Source organism: Lynx canadensis, chromosome A2 (assembly GCF_007474595.2).
Source record: "Lynx canadensis isolate LIC74 chromosome A2, mLynCan4.pri.v2, whole genome shotgun sequence".
NCBI classification, from domain to species: Eukaryota; Metazoa; Chordata; class Mammalia; order Carnivora; family Felidae; genus Lynx; species Lynx canadensis.
In genome coordinates this window covers 165,827,138-165,843,520 of record NC_044304.2, presented here as the reverse complement: position 1 = coordinate 165,843,520, position 16,383 = coordinate 165,827,138, and the positions used below count along the sequence as shown (strand labels likewise).

General features: G+C 51.7%; 1 protein-coding gene across 2 annotated transcripts in view; it reads right to left on the bottom strand.

Moving 5' to 3' along the window:
* The window catches only part of DPP6 (dipeptidyl peptidase like 6), a 729,761-nt gene that overhangs the window by 86,576 nt on the left and 626,802 nt on the right, over positions 1–16,383 (bottom strand). For both annotated transcript variants that reach the window (XM_030308879.1, XM_030308880.1), the window contains exons 9-10: positions 12,936–13,090; positions 10,238–10,335 (exon numbers count right to left, since the gene is read on the bottom strand). In XM_030308879.1, the coding sequence (XP_030164739.1) occupies positions 10,238–10,335; positions 12,936–13,090 (253 nt within the window). The remainder of the gene's footprint in view (positions 1–10,237; positions 10,336–12,935; positions 13,091–16,383) is intronic.

Genomic DNA, 16,383 nt, shown 5'->3' with positions numbered 1-16,383 from the left:
AAATATCTGCAGGCAAATTGCATTTTGCAGAATATGAAAGCGATGTGGCTCCAAGACAGATTACTATTTGATGTAGATTTCCACGATTTCACTTTCAATGGAGGAACCTTTCCCTTCCATCTTAGGGGCTGGTTATAATGTAGGATCATTGTCAGGATAAGGGAGAAGGAGGTGAGAGAGGTGCCAGCTTAGGGACCGTGGAGTCCTTGTTCAATCGTCGATATGCTTTGAACATGAAGGGATTTATAGAATAGGAGACGTAGAGGCAAGTGATGGAGGTGGTGGGGGTGAAGGTTACGGTGACGGCGGTGATAGTGGTGATGGTGACGGGGGTGAGACGATGGTGGTACAGCAGTATAGTTGTTGAAGGGGCTGGGGCTGAGGTCACTAGTAATGAGGACCTTGTTATTGTGTGATGTTTGCATTGCTCTGATGACCTCTGTCTTCCCCCTAATTCTTAGTCAAGGTTTATATTGGATTCACTATACCAATCTCCCAACGAGTCCCTATTTTATAGAGATGGACCAGAAAGAAGGCTCCGTTTCCTAGCTGGTTGGCATGGGCTTATCATGGGTAGTCATGTGTGGAAGAGGCACCTGGTGGCAGAGGAGGCCCTGAGAATGTAAGCCCCGAGGGTTTGCAGAAATCTAGACCACGTGCACAGTTAGAAGCAGAGAGCTGCATGTACACACAGAAATATGCTAGGTCTTTACATACTGCTGAGTGAAAAAGAGGGGAAACGGTCTACACACACACAGAAGTTTATTATGTATCTGTATCTATGTACATCACAATGTCACTTGTGTAAACAGCAACACACGTTTTACTAACATTAATGGAGAGAAGGGGGACTCAAATATGTTTAAATAGGTGCCTATGTAGTAATGTTTCTGACACTGGCCATAGTAGCATCTTCATAGACAGTTCTCCGGAGGCAAGGGAAACAAAAGCAAAAATAAACTACTGGGACTACATCCAAATGAAAACCTTCTGCACAGCAAAGGAACCGACCAAGAAAACTCAATGACAGCCTATGGAATGGGAGAAGATATTTGCAAATGACATAGACAATAAAGGGTTAGTATCCAAAATATATAAAGAACTGATATTACTCAACAACCAAGAAACAAATGATCCCACTAAGAAATGGGCAGAAGACAGGAGCAGACACTTCTCCAAAGAAGACACCCAGATGGCCAGCAGACACATGAAAAGATGCTCAACACCACTCACCATCAGGGGAATACAAATCAAAACCACACTGAGATACCACCTCACACCTGTCAGAGCGGCTAAAATGAACAACACAAGCAACAACAGGTGTTGGTGAGCATGTGGTGAAAAAGAAACCCTCATGCACCGTTGGTGGGACTGCAAACTGGTGCAGTCACTCTGGAAAACACTATGGAGCTTCCTCGAAAAGTTAAAGATAGAACCACCCTAGGATCCAGTAATTGCACAAGTGGGCATTTGCCCAAAGAATATAAAAACACTAATTCAAAGGGGTACATACACCTCTATGTTTACTGCAGCGTTGTTTGCAATAGCCAAAGGATGGAAAGAGCCCAAAGGTCCACTGACTGATGAGTGGATAAAGAAGATGTGGTACAGGGGCGCCTGGGTGGCGCAGTCGGTTAAGCGTCCGACTTCAGCCACGTCACGATCTCGCGGTCCGTGAGTTCGAGCCCCGCGTCGGGCTCTGGGCTGATGGCTCGGAGCCTGGAGCCTGTTTCCGATTCTGTGTCTCCCTCTCTCTCTGCCCCTCCCGTTCATGCTCTGTCTCTCTCTGTCCCAAAAATAAATAAAAACGTTGAAAAGAAAAAAAAAAAATTTAAAAAAAAAAAAAAGGGGCGCCTGGGTGGCGCAGTCGGTTAAGCGTCCGACTTCAGCCAGGTCACGATCTCGCGGTCCGTGAGTTCGAGCCCCGCGTCGGGCTCTGGGCTGATGGCTCGGAGCCTGGAGCCTGTTTCCGATTCTGTGTCTCCCTCTCTCTCTGCCCCTCCCCCGTTCATGCTCTGTCTCTCTCTGTCCCAAAAATAAATAAAAACGTTGAAAAGAAAAAAAAAAAAATTTAAAAAAAAAAAAAAGGGGCGCCTGGGTGGCGCAGTCGGTTAAGCGTCCGACTTCAGCCAGGTCACGATCTCGCGGTCCGTGAGTTCGAGCCCCGCGTCGGGCTCTGGGCTGATGGCTCGGAGCCTGGAGCCTGTTTCCGATTCTGTGTCTCCCGCTCTCTCTGCCCCTCCCCCGTTCATGCTCTGTCTCTCTCTGTCCCAAAAATAAATAAAAAACATTGAAAAAAAAAATTAAAAAAAAAGAAGATGTGGTACAGGTATACAGTGGACTGTCATCCAGCCAAAAAAAGCCTGAAATCTTGCCATTTGCAACGATATGGGTGAGCTACAGTATCAATGCTGAGTGAAATAAGTCAGAGAAAGGCAAATACCACAGGAGTTCACACTCACAGGCGGAATTTAAGAAGCAAAACAATGTCAATAAGTTTCATATATATATATAAAAAAAATAAATAAATAAATAAAAAATAAAAAAAAATAAAAAAAAAAAGAAGCAAAACAAATGAGCAAAGGGGAAAAGAGAGAGAAAGAGACAAACCAAGAAACAGCCTCTTAACGATAGAGAACAAACCGGTGGTCACCAGAGGGGAGGTGGGCAGGGTTATGAGTGAAATAGGTCATGGGCATTAAGAGGACACTTCTATTGGGGCGCCTGGGTGGCTCAGTCAGTTAAGCGTCCGCCTCTTGGTTTCGGCTCAGGCCACGATCTCTTGGTTCGTGAGGCTGAGCCCCGCATCCAGCCCTGCACTGGCAGAGCAGAACCTGCTTGGGATTCTCTCTGTCCCCCTCTCTCTCTGCCCCTCCCCCATTCGTGCTTTCTCTCTCTCGCTCTCTCAAAATAAATAAATAAACTTAAGAAAAAAAAGAGTAACTGATACTGATGAACACCGCGTAATGTACAGAAGTGCTGAATCACCATACTGCACGCCCGAAACTAATAAAACAGTGCATGTTAAGTATAGTGGAATTAAGTTAAAAACAATAAAGAAAAAAAACAATTTAAAGGAAAAATGCATTGAACAAAGTAGTCGATTTCAGCAAACAAAAAGCCAGAAACTGACCAAGAAACATAAGTGTCTATGTCGCGAGGAGAGCACGGAGTAGGGACTCCCTGAAAAGAACAATGAAATAAAAAGAGTGAAGCCTCGCACAGACCAGCGGTGGGATTCCATGAGCTAAGCCCATCTAAGTCCTTGGAACCGGAGGTCAAAAATGAATGAACGAATGAGCTCAAGTAGAAGAAAACGCAATGAAAGCAAGACGCCTTTGAGCCTTTTGCCAGCCCACGTCCCCGCCCAGGTGCGTCAGGGACCCACTGGGCTCCTTCTCACGGTGCAATTGTGTGACAGCCCGCGGCCGTCTGGCAATCAGGAAGAGCGCACGGCCGCCAGCTGTGCCCCGGCCGAATGGATATTCGGAGGAGAATAAAAACACGTATCGGCACAGTGCAACTAGGCTTCGAAAAGGTCCTGCGGGTCTATGCTGCGTCTTAGCTCAACACCCAGCCCCCCAGCCCTGGGAAGGCGCCAGGAAACCAGCACGACACAGCCGCGTTTGTTGGATCAGAGCAGCTGGGTTTGGGGGGAGAAAATGGTAAAAACCACGGGGCGGGCGGTGCGTAATGATTTCCATCTAGGTCTCCACCCACAGGACACAGGTCAGCTTGTCAAGGCGCTGCTGCCCTTCCCTTAGCCCTGCCTCCGCGGGGTCATGGTCCCTAATTACCTTTCACGTAAACGTCTTAAAAGACGGCCTCAAATTTGGCCCAGGGAGTCCTGCGCCCGAGGGCCGCGTTGTGGGCTGCTGTCCCTCCCACCTCACGTGTCGTGGCTCCCACCACACTTCATTTCGGCCGTGGACCATGAGCTGTCCCGCTTTCTGGACTGTGGGTGACACGATGGGAGAGGCCATCCGGGTGCCTAACACAGCGTGCGGCACAAAACCAGGGTCAGTAAGTGTTGGCCAACTGGAAGGATCCGGAAGCCCAGACTCCATCTTCCCTGTATCTGAGAACTGTTGGAGGGGAGGTCAGGCTGGTTAGCAGGCAAACAACAGGAGGAATCTGGAAATGGGTGGTGTAAACGACAGACAGCTGACAGATGAAGTGTCTTGTTTCTTCCTCCTGGTGGCTCCTTGACCAGCCTGCTGAAAGTGACCAGTGGACCTTCCAGAATATTCCATACCTCTCTGGAGGCTGTTCAGGGAGGTGAGGCTGTCCAGCCCACCTGGCTTGAGGCCCAGCACCCCCTTCCACACTCTGTGTGGATTCAGACACCTTCCTTAAACTCTGCATTTCTCAGTCTTCACATCTGGGGAACGGGGGCACTAGGAGCTACTTCAGATGTGTACAGCTTGCAAAAGCCTTTAGGGCCGTCCTGGACCCAGCCACTGTCCTGTACATGCTATAAACCCACATCCTTGTTCCCGGGGAGACGGGCAGAAGGAAAAGCAAGAGTGAAAACCCACCAGCAAATCCAGAAGTCCGGTTTGGAAGGAGCAAAGATATAAATAGCCCTGAGGTCACAGCTTTACAGTTCAAACCACAACACATGACTGACGATGCTTCAGGGCTCCCCACTCTATGCTGGGACCCCTGTGCTCCCTTACTTCTCTTGAAGACTGGATCCTGGGATACCCCAAATCCTGCCCACACCTCCGACCCCTCCACCTGCCGACCCTCCTCCCTGGAGAGGATTTCTCCATCCTTTGGCAAAACTCTTAAAAGAATCAATGTCAGGGCGCCTGGGTGGCTCAGTCGATTGAGCAACCAAATCTTGATTTCGGCTCAGGTCATGATCTCATGGTTCGTGGGTTCAAGGCCCACACTGGGTTCTGCACTGACAGCTCAGAGCCTGCTTGGGATTCTCTCTCTCTGCCTCTCTCTCTGCCCCTCCTTCCGCTTGCACTCTCTCTCTCAAAATAAATAAACTTAAAAAAAAAAAAAAGAATGCCTACTCTGTGGCACTTAATTTTTGTAATAGGATACATTTCTTTGTTGTCTCTCCCCACCTAGGTCCTTGGAGGATGTGGGTCTCCTTCCCTCCTCCCTAAAACCCTCCACATGGTAGGTTTCTTACTTTTACCTTTCCTAGACCAGTTGAAGAAAGCCAGAACATGTTGCCTCAAGATATGCCTTTTTGACATACAAATTATTTTGAGCTGAAGGCAATGAAGAAGAGCAAGCCCAGAAAAAAGGCAGGAGACACGTTCTCCTTGGGCTGGAGACAGACTCTTACGCAGAGATGCACCAGCGGAATCTGCAAATAGACCTTCCTCTGGGAGTTGCCTCCCATGATCTGCTGTCCTTGAACACCTAAAACTGCTCCCCTTCGTCCGGCTAATTCCCTGCAAATTTACTGTTCCTGGTTGAAGATGCTACAGGGGTGGCAGTTCTGAATTGCTGCTTTGAGTCACTTTTCGGTGAGCTTTTTGAAGACGGGCTCCATGCGCATTAATGAGCTGATTTCCTTTTGTTAATCCTTCTTTTTGTTAAGGAGTCCCGGCTGAAGTTCTGCCTCCCCAACAGCATCCTATAGTGGCAATGGCACGATGTCACCAACGCCTACACATTTCTAAAGGTTTGGTTCTTAGAAAGGTTCCAGAAAACCAAAGAACTCTCAGTCGTTGAGGATCCTATCAATGTAGGATTTTACTGGCTACCTGTTCAGCTCGCTGGCCCATTCAACAAAGGTTTCCTGAGCTTGTCCTGTGTTGCAGGCATTGCTCTGGAGGGGAGGGCGGGCGTTGCACAAAACAGACCCAAGTCCCTGCTCGGGGACCTTCCTTCCAGCTGTTGGGCAGGGAAAGGACTTGGTGAACACAGCACACAGAATATCCTGCTGGGATGACCCTAGGAAGGGAAGTAAGGCCGGGGGAGGAGGGAGTGGGGCTGTGACTCAGGCTTGGCTGTTAGGGAAGTGCTCAGGAAGGAACACTTTTTTTTTTTTTTCTGTTAAACAGAACTTTTTAATAAATATAAACTAGTATTAACATAATACTCAAAAAGAGGAGATGTGACTTAAATATCAATGTCAAAATACCTGGTTAATCTTTTTTTTTTCAATATATGAAATTTATAGTCAAATTGGTTTCCATACAACACCCAGTGCTCATCCCAAAAGGTGCCCTCCTCAATACCCATCACCCACCCTCCCCTCCCTCCCACCCCCCATCAACCCTCAGTTTGTTCTCAGTTTTTAACAGTCTCTTATGCTTTGGCTCTCTCCCACTCTAACCTCTTTTTTTTTGTTTTTTTTTTTCCTTCCCCTCCCCGATGGGTTCCTGTTAAGTTTCTCAAGATCCACATAAGAGTGAAACCATATGGTATCTGTCTTTCTCTGTATGGCTTATTTCACTTAGCATCACACTCTCCAGTTCCATCCACGTTGCTACAAAGGGCCATATTTCGTTCTTTCTCATTGCCACGTAGTACTCCATTGTGTATATAAACCACAATTTCTTTATCCATTCATCAGTTGATGGACATTTAGGCTCTTTCCATAATTTGGCTATTGTTGAAAGTGCTGCTATAAACATTGGGGTACAAGTGCCCCTATGTATCGGCACTCCTGTATCCCTTGGGTAAATTCCTAGCAGTGCTATTGCTGGGTCATAGGGTAGGTCTGTTTTTAATTTTCTGAGGAACCTCCACACTGCTAGGAAGGAACACTTTGATCGCAACTGACAGTGCATGGGTGCTCCCCTCAGCCATGCGGGGGAACTTTCCAGGCAGACGGAGCACAGGTGCAAGCGCCCCAAGAAGGGGGCGAGCCCAGCATATCTGAGGAGGGGTGCCGAGAGGCGGGATAAAGCTGTGCAGTGGCTCTAGCGTGGGCAGGTAGGGTTGGGTCCTCGGAAGAAGAAAGACGACAGGTGGCTTTCTTGACGTAGAAGCTGTTTTTGGCCCCCGGCCGTCTGGTGAACTGTACCTGCCTGCCGCTACTCGCCCAGAGCATGTTTCTAGCAGAAGGGCCTGGAATATGTCAACATTGTGGAAGAACAGACCTCAGCAGCTAATGATTTTAAGGGAACAAAAGAATGTAAGCACAGCCAGCCACCAGCAGGCCAGCAGAGGGAACAGGCGGTCTGACATAGCTCACGGCTTTCTGGGCTGGGCAGGAGGGGCGGGGAGGGCCTGGAAGCCTGTGGTCCCGGAGAGCCTCAGCTGGGGTCACCAGGAGATGGGAGGGAGGGGACGCCCTCTGACGCCGGGCCCTCCAGGGGAAGATCCCCCAGGAAAGTCAGAGGCGGCCAGACTGCGGGCAGTAGGATTTTGGAAGGAGATCGGGGCATCCGTTCTGTGTCCAGTTGGTGACGTCATTTAGAGATTCTCAGAAAACGTATTTGAAACCTGGAAAGAGGGAACAGGATCTAGCAGTATTCTTCCAGCATAACCCCGGGCTCGGCCTCTGAGGCAACTGGGGACTCTGCCCGGGCAGACTTCCCTCCTGGGTTTTTGCAGGTGGACCAGCTATCCCCCAAGGTCACAGTTCAGGGCCCTGCTAGACCCGTTACCCAGCAAACCTGCCCCCACACTTCTCTGTTACACCGATCACACAGACCTAGCTTTGCCGATGCCAGCAAGACTGGTCCTAACACCTCACTGGCTCCCTTATTAGCTAAGGAGTTAAATAATGTCTTCGACACACATTCGTTTACTTTGCCCGGAGAACTGCAACCTGACAGTTCATGCAGAACTGGGGTTGTGGGGACAGGTCAGGCTGAGTTCTGAAGGGGAAGATTGCCACCAAGTCCACAGGAAGTACTGACCACGCCACAAGACGGGGTGACCGTATAGCCAGCCCTGTGCCACCTGCACTGTTTCATTTGGTTTTTACAACCACTTCTATCAGTAATGTTTATCTCCATTCTACAGATGGGGAAACTGAGGCAGCATGTCTGCATACCTTCCCCAGGGTCCCAGGACTCGGATTTGAACGCAGGCGTTGGCTCGAGATCCTTCACTCTGAACCAGTGGTTCTCCATGTGGGGACATTTGGCAAAGACGGGGGACTGTCACAACTGAGGGTGGGGTGCTACTGGCGTCTGATGGGTGGGGCTGGGGCCCCGCTAAACACCCCGCAGTGCCCCCCACAGCAAAGAGTCACCAGGCCCCACGTGTCGTAGTGCTGAGGTTGGGAGAGACACGGTCACCCCGCACAGTAGCTCGGCCCCTCCTCCACACCCCACGTGCTTGGTGGCCCTTCGCACGCCTGCAGTTATCCACTCGCTTGTGACGATTTATTCAGTCTACACCCCGGGCCCTACATCATCCGCTCCACGTCTTGTTCCCCACGATGCTTGCGGCGCTCACGCTAACGGCTGGTGAACTAAATGCCCGATAAATATTCGCTCACAACTTATTCTACGATTTCTGATATACCTGTGCTCTCTTTGGAAAAAATCTCAAGGCCGTGTGACAGAGAGAGAGAATGAGACAGCGTGACGTTTGCATATTACAGATTTCTGCTGCACGTGAGGCACGGGATTGCATTTAGCCTAGGAAATCAGAGCAGAGAACCTGAAGCCAGTGTCTGAATTTCAAGCCCCGACTGAGGCTAATTTTTCATTGTCCTTGAAGGTAATCAGGCCTGTGGAAACAGCATCACCAAATTGACCAAATGAAATTTTCAATTAACTCAAACAGATGGCTTAAATTTTCCAGGTGACTTTCCATATTAATTCAGTGAGTTTGCTGGACCAGGCCCCGGGAGGCTTGGCAGGGATGGGGGCTGAAAGGAAAACAATGAAATATTGGATCTTCAGGAGAGGAGGCAGAGCGATGACCGGAGCTTTTCTTCTACCCCAGCAGAAGCACATGAGCCAGATCAGTTCAACACCTCCCCCCGCCCCGACCAGCATATACCAAGGGCTCTGGGACTCCAGGCACCGGTGGCTCGGGGGCCAGCTTCATTAGCCTCTGGGGACATTGCGACCCTCTGATATGACTGAGGAGACCAATCCTGGGCAGGGAGAGAGGCCGCGAGGAGCCATTTATAGAGCCCAGAATTCTGTGCTTGGTCTGTGTACCTGAGGACCTCACAGCATTTTATTATCCACGGAGAAGAAAGCGTTAAAAGAATCTCTGTGGAATTTTCCACGGGCTCACGCTTCTGAGGGTCTTACTAAGGAAGTCACCGCAGGAGAGGACCACACCATCCACAGAATACCAGCAGTACCCAATGCCAGAGCGCCCAGCCCTGGGCAGGGCCTGTGGAGGAGTTGGAGCGGATGGGGCCACAGCTCCTGTCCTTCTAGAAGCTGCCAGAAGTGACTAATAATGTGGAGTTCTGTAACTGGATAGTAAAAGCCTGGGCTAGAGGTTTTGGAAAATTTGGGGTGGGTGTCCTCTGAGTCTCAGAATGAATCGTTCTTGGCTTCACTGGGCCCATATCTAGACTTACGGAGATCTATCAGCGAGCGGGTCTGGTGTCTGTCCGGTGGGCTCCCCTTTTTTTCAGTCCCCCATCAATATCCCCCATAGAGAAGCTTACTGCTGATATGGGGGGTTCTGGAAGTCTATTCAGTCCCCAGGCTGTTCAAACTGTGGTGATACTCAGACCACTTCACTTAGATAGACCCTACTCAGCAGTTTTGGTTAAAAGAAAAAAAAAAATCTACCCAAACCAGACGGTAATGATAACAGGCCAGTTACCTTTGCCAATATGCTCTAACACCTACACAGGTTATCTTACCAACCAGGAGAAGTGGGTTACTAGAGCAGGGTTTACCACCAGCTCCTCGAGCTGCCAAAGTACGCCATTGTTCTAAAGTTATCTCTTAAATGGGGCACCATTTACAGAAAGTTTGATCATGTGGATTTTCTTGGTTAAGGCTATATCCATTCATCCAATGGATGTTCTCCAGCGTCTGCCTGTGTGAGACAACGTGTCCCTGCTGGAGTCTTGCGGCTGACCTGACATGCCCCTTCCCAAGGAGCCCAGCCTCCCAGGGAGAGCAGTCTCCTCCTGACTAAGGAAAGAAATAGTGGTACTGGTTGGACTCGTATTCCTTTCCAGAAAAGTGAATCATGAAGCAGTAAGCAAAGCTTTGGACACTGTACCTTTTTCTTGGATGTTTAAGAGAGCAGTAAAATAAATCTGAAGAGACCACGTAAATGAACGTTCATCTTATTTTTTTAACATAGTAGAAACAAGGAAGCAAACCTCATCCGTGGGTCATCGGGTGGCATCATCTCCAGATCGTGGGTGGGTCCATTTAAGCCAATGACGTGCAGGGAAATGCTGGGGTTTTCACATCCAGCCTGGGAAGCAAAGAAGACCAGGTGTGAGTAAACCTTCCTGCGGGGACAGTGCCTCAGTTGCTGCACGAAGGCCCAGAGGTAACTGGGGTGCCATTCCTTCTCCAGGAACCCTACCCACTTCTTGTTCCTCCAAGTGCCTCCCGATTATCAACCTGGGAGGGGCAAGGGATGGGACAAGGAGCAGGACAGAAATTCCTGGAGGCCATGCCAGGAGGCAGCGCGCCCAAGGGCAAAGACACGGGTGGGGGAGGCTGATGAATGTTGGCCGAGGCCCAGCGGTGGGGAAAGGGAAGTCCCTGGAAAAGGTGCAGAAAAGGTGCTGGGCGGGTCCTGCTCTGCGTCACTGCTGCTCTGTGCTCCCTCTTCGGGGGGAACAGCACTGCCGGGATGGGACAGGGGAACACGTGGCATTATTTGTCAGCGACACGCCGGGTCTGACGGATACCCTTGCTTCTCTGCTCCCTGCATGAAGACATGTCGGGTTCACCACAATAGGGTGGGAGTCTGGCGGGGTCACCAACTCATGCCTCTAATTTGGGAGACAGTGCAACGGGGCAAGGGGTGCCTGAGTTCTGTTGGCTAGAATATGCCGCCTTTCCATCCGAATACAAACCATCCGGGCTTCTGTAATTCCAATTTCACCCACCCCAGAGCTCAGTGTGAACTCCAGATGGATCTCAGGTCACCACTCCTAAGTTGGGGAAACGCCCATAACAGGGTTCACAAGGAGTCAGGCAGCCACTGGCCCCACTGTGTGCGCGGGGGGTGGGGCGTTCAGGGGTCAAAAGAGCCCGCATTTAGTTAACCGTTTGCGACTAAAACCCTGGCCCCTTCCACAAGATGTAGAGTCCGGTCCAATGAAGCCCAGCTGAAAAGGGAGAATTCTGTCAACAGGCAGGTCCGTGTGGCAGGCTGACATCAAGTGCTGTCGGAGTGGGACGGTGGTGGGGACAATGCTGAGCCTTCACAGAGCTCGTGCTCCTCCACTCAGGGACCTCCTTGGATACTGGCCACGCCGATCGAAGACCCGCAGAAAAGGCTCAGTATTGGGGCACCTGGGTGGCTCAGGGGGTCAAGCGTCCGACTGCGGCTCAGGTCACGATCTCACGGCTCGTGGGTTGGGGCCCCGCGTCGGGCTCTGTGCCGACGGCTCGGAGCCCGGAGCCTGCTTTGGATTCTGTGTCTCCTTCTCTCTCTGCCCCTCCCCCTTCTTCCTTCTCTCTCTCAAAAAGCAAAAATAAATTAAGAGAATTGTTTTACCAGGTGCTGTGGACGGAATGTCTGTGTCCCCTACCCCCCAAACTGAGAATTCCTTCCTAGGTCAAAGCCCCAAGCCCCCGTGTGACAGTATGCGGGGGTGAGGCCTTGGGAAGGCCATCGGGGTCAGGTGAGGTCAGGAGGGTGGGGCCCCGTGAAGAGCCTGGTGCCCTCATGTGGAGAGAAAGAGGCACCGGAGCTCCCTCGCTGTGGGAGGACACAGAGAGAAGGCAGGGGTGGAGCAAGAAACAGTGCTCACCGGACCCGACCTTCCTGGCACCCCGATCTCGGACTCTCAGGCTCCAGGCAGGGATGTGAGAAATGAATACACGGCACCTGCACCAACTATACACCAGGGGCTTCCTCTCTGTGGCCCGGGACGCCGGGCACCTCACTGGCCTCACTTGCACACTATCGCCCCTCTTGCTGCCCCCTGCAGGCTGGCGTGTCTCGTCCTTCCGACACACAAGGCGCGTGGCATCAGCCCTCCGATCTGGGAGATGGTCTGATGGCCTGGGAGCCACGGCTCAGCGCTCACGGGCGCGGGCTCCAGGGGTCCTTCCGAGGCAGCCGCAGGCGGGAAGCGAGTGCTCCGTCACCAGGCAGGTGCAGGCAGTGAACGGCTCACGTCCACCGGCCGTGGCCTCTGCGGGCCCTGGAGCACTCCAGCGAAGCCGGGGGGGCGGGGTGGGAGGGCCGCTGAGCCCACTCTGTCAGACAGACATCAGTGTCTCTGCAGCGGTGCGGGCTGCAGAAAATGTGGCACCAGTCCTTGCTTCGTGCCAGGATGCTGTGATTTGCTAACAAAGCAAGGTTCAGACATCTGTACCCCTCCCCCTCCACCGCACCCTTGCTGTCCTGCCAGTCTCTGTGCCAACAACTTGGTCTGGGAAGCAATCAGAGACTACAGGCCAGGATATGACCAAACACAAAACAGCCCTGCGCAGACCCAGGGGGCCAGGGGCAGACAGAGGTCCCTCGGACCTCCCAGAAGCCAAACTCTAAAACAGGGACGTGAGGAGAGAGGGCCCCAAGAGCAGGCAGTGTGACTTTGCTGCCATGGACTCACAAGGGGAGGTAAGGTACTTATTTTGGGTCCCATGAAACTCACACAAATGATTAACGGCAGTTCAACTATTTAAGATAGAGTAAACCTGCCAACAAATTCAACTCAGCGGAGATGGGAATTTAATGCAGTGTAATGGGAAATAATTAATCTTGCCTCTGTTCTACTGCATTGCTCAGAACACGTCTGATTCTACAGCTCCACGTCTGGAGTCGCCTGGGTCGGGGGGACTGAGGAACGAGGCGAAGAATTCGCTCTACTGTTTCCTGTCGCCTACCTTGGGGTAGTGGTAGGGCTTCACTGTGGGGTAGATGGAGCCAGTGTAGGTTGGGAGCTCCATGACGGGCACGCGGGAGTCGTTGATGGTGGCGTAGGCGAGCCTCGTGCCGTCCGGAGACCACCAGTGGGCGATGTGGGTCTTCAAAATCTCCTCTAAGGGAACACAAAGCGGAGAAATGTGGACACACAACGGACACACACATGGAGTGCACACCAATGGTGCGTGGACACATCTGTGAGCTGGCCAGCAAATCATGAACCCCGCCTTGGGGACACTGACCTTCTACAACCTTCGAGTGGTCTTCACCGTGCCCTGGATATGCCTTCCTTCCACGGGGCTCAAGAAAAGCCTGGTGCTGACCACCAAGCCCCAGAATGAACCCCAATAAATCAAGGTCCAACTGAACAGAAGTTCATTGTCTGGAGAGCTTCTCTCTCTCTCTCTCTCTCTCTCTCTCTCTCGTTTGCACAAATTTGAACACGATGAGCCCAACGAGTGCTTTCTGAATTGAATTATTGCGCCACTGTGAGTTATTATTTTAAGATGCTTTACAAAAGCAAAGCTACAGGAAATCAATCCACGCAGAAGCAGGGCACATCCAGGCAGAACCGAGTGAGAAAGAAAGCTGTGTTGTAGGTTACATCCCGGAAAATCTCAGATCAGCTTGCGGGAGATGCCTTGGGATTCATGCCCACACACATACTCCCTCATGAACAGCCGTGCGAAAGAACAGGTTCAAAGGTCAGCACATTCCTCAGCCTTAAAGGAACGACGGATTTCACTTCCTGTGGCAGAAAAACAAAATGGCCCCATCTCCAACGGGGCTGAAATGCAAATGATAATTCTCATAGGCTTCCCCCAGAAATGCCATTATTGTGTGTTAGTGCAGCCAAGTGTCTTGGCTAATCAGAGTTGTTACCTGTGGATGATTTTTGTGGGATCTGTGATCTATTCCAGAAAGAACAATTCTATTCTGCTTAAAACTCGCCCAGTGTACCAAGTCAGGGTGCTGGGGACCAGAGACCCCATCTGGGTGCTAAACAGCTTTTAGGTCAAAGGACTGTCTCTTGTACACAATCCATATGCATCATAAAGAAATTCCCTCCAGATTTGTTTTTAAAGTAATCATCAATAGGGGCACCTGCATGGCTCACTTGGTTAAGTGTCCAATGCTTGATTTTGGCTCAGGTCACGATCTCATGGTTCATGAGTTCCAGCCCCGTGTTGGGCTTTGCACTGACAGTGTGGAGACTGCTTGGGATCCTCTCTCCCTCTCTCTGCCCCTCCCCTGCTCACACACTCACTCACACTCTCTCTCAAGAATAAATAAAAACAAAATACAGTAACGATTGAAGAATTCTCCAATCACGTAATACAAGTCCCACTGAGCTGGCTATCATCAGGTGTGTGCCATAAACCAGCCCCCCATGCCCGTATGGCAGAAAGCCGATGAGGAAGCTGAAATCATGCTGAAAATGGGTGCACATAACCCAAGGGACAGCATACGCTGGAACAGAGCCAAGGACAACCGGCCGCAGAAGGAGAGGATCACGGGGGAAGGAACACGGAGGAGACGAGGGAGCTGGGCTAGCCTAGGTGGCGGACAGGTTGGGGGGAGAAGCACTGCGGGGATCGGATGGCCGCAGGGTGGACACGAGGGCTTAGGGCCACGTCCTGGGGGCCACGTCCTGGAGGCGCTCGCAGCCATAGTCCAGGCCTGCGAGTGGGGCAGGCTGCAAACCCTTAGTCCCGGTGCAGGGGTGCCCGAAGGCAGCTGTCCGTCCACCCCCGGGTCACTGGCCTGGTCTCTCAGGGGAGGAGCCCCCAAGTCTGTGGCACCTGCAGCAGCAAGTGTCATTCTCCTTGGAAGCAACTCCTCCTTGCCTTCTGGGCGCTGTCCTCCAGCGGCCAGAAGCTCATGGAGACTCCCCTCAGTGCAACACGGGCTTGCTACTTGGCTGGTCACCAGACGGTAGAGTCTCACGAAACACCCAACACTCCTGTCCCCAGTGCACCCAGGTCTGAATGCGGGGCTCCGTGGACAACAGATGAAGAGCCACGGAGTCCTTGGTTCTAGCCCCTGGACAAGGTCCCTCTGTCCACCGAGGGCATGGCCATCACCCCTAACAGCACCGCCCCCCTCCCTCCCGCATCCTGCCACCTGGGGGCGTCCCACGAGTGGGCTCAGAAGCTTTTCCAGAGCCCACAGAGGCCCAAAGGTCTCCTGAGGTTTTAAAAAAAAAAAAAAGGAAGAAGACCGCCTCTCCAGAGCCTGGAATTTTCCAGCGTCTTCAGCAGCCAGCAAAGTGACTTTCAGGTGAGTGTGGAATGAGGTGATTCAGAAGTGGCTGTACCCAGAACCACCTGACTCCTCGGGTTGGCTCTGTGGAGGGTGAGTAATAGACTCCAGCAGATGGCCTGCTGGAAAAAAACAGGCACCATTTGCAATGCAATTTGTGGGTGATTCTGCTCAATCGCTTCTGTGCTGCAGGGCTGGGACGGGGGGAGCCAATCAAGGCGAGTGGAATCACAGCCAGTGAACGGAATTCAAGGGGCAGGGGGAAGGAAGCAGACCCCCCCTCCCCCTCCCGCCCCCAAAGTCAGTGGCGAGGGGCCTGGCAGCGGTTTCCACAGCACGTGAATTCATGGCCAACTCAGGCTAATCCCAACGGGAACACGGCTGGCTGACAAAGCCTTCGTAAGTGGAGAAGCTTGACAGAAACAAGCCACCACACCCCCTGTGAAGACGAATCATCTGCTTCTGCCCTTTGGACCCAGAGCAATCCCCTAGAACGAGAGGGATGACCTTGTGCCAAGTGGCCCCGCCATGTGTCCGGTGGGCCTGCGTGCGTGGGTGGGGGGTGGCCGGGGGAGCGAGAGACAACTAGCTTCCCACGTCCAGCCGTCTTTGTGTGCAAGCTGCTTCCAGACTCGCCCTCGGGAGAGAGAATGAATGGGGTTGAAGGCCGAGCCTGACTTCGGGCAGAGAGTAATCAGTTTCCATCAATTCCGTCGGCAAATGCCAGCGCGTTTCTGCTAAGCTCAAAGCACCGGGAAACGGGGATGCAAAAAAAGGGTCACTTCAGACTCTCGCTTGTGCCGGGTGGAAAGGGAAGTCAGAGACCATATAGTTCTGGGATGACAAATTCTGGCGAATGTTATTCTGTTCAGTTCTCTTCCATGGCGAGATGACGGCAAATGGGAAGAAACCCTGCCCTGCGCAGGGTTGGGGGGTGGGGGGAAGGCATACAAAACCAGGGGAACGGTAGCTTACTTTCTCCAGATGCCCTTTAACACAGGGCTCCTCTGCTCTTTTATTTCTCTCTGTGTTAGTTGCTCAATAAAGAGATCATTAAGTATAAGAAACTAAGGGGAGAAGGACCAGGCAGATAAAGCCGTGGCATTTTTTGTGTTAATTATGAACATCCTTATTCTGCAAACGCTT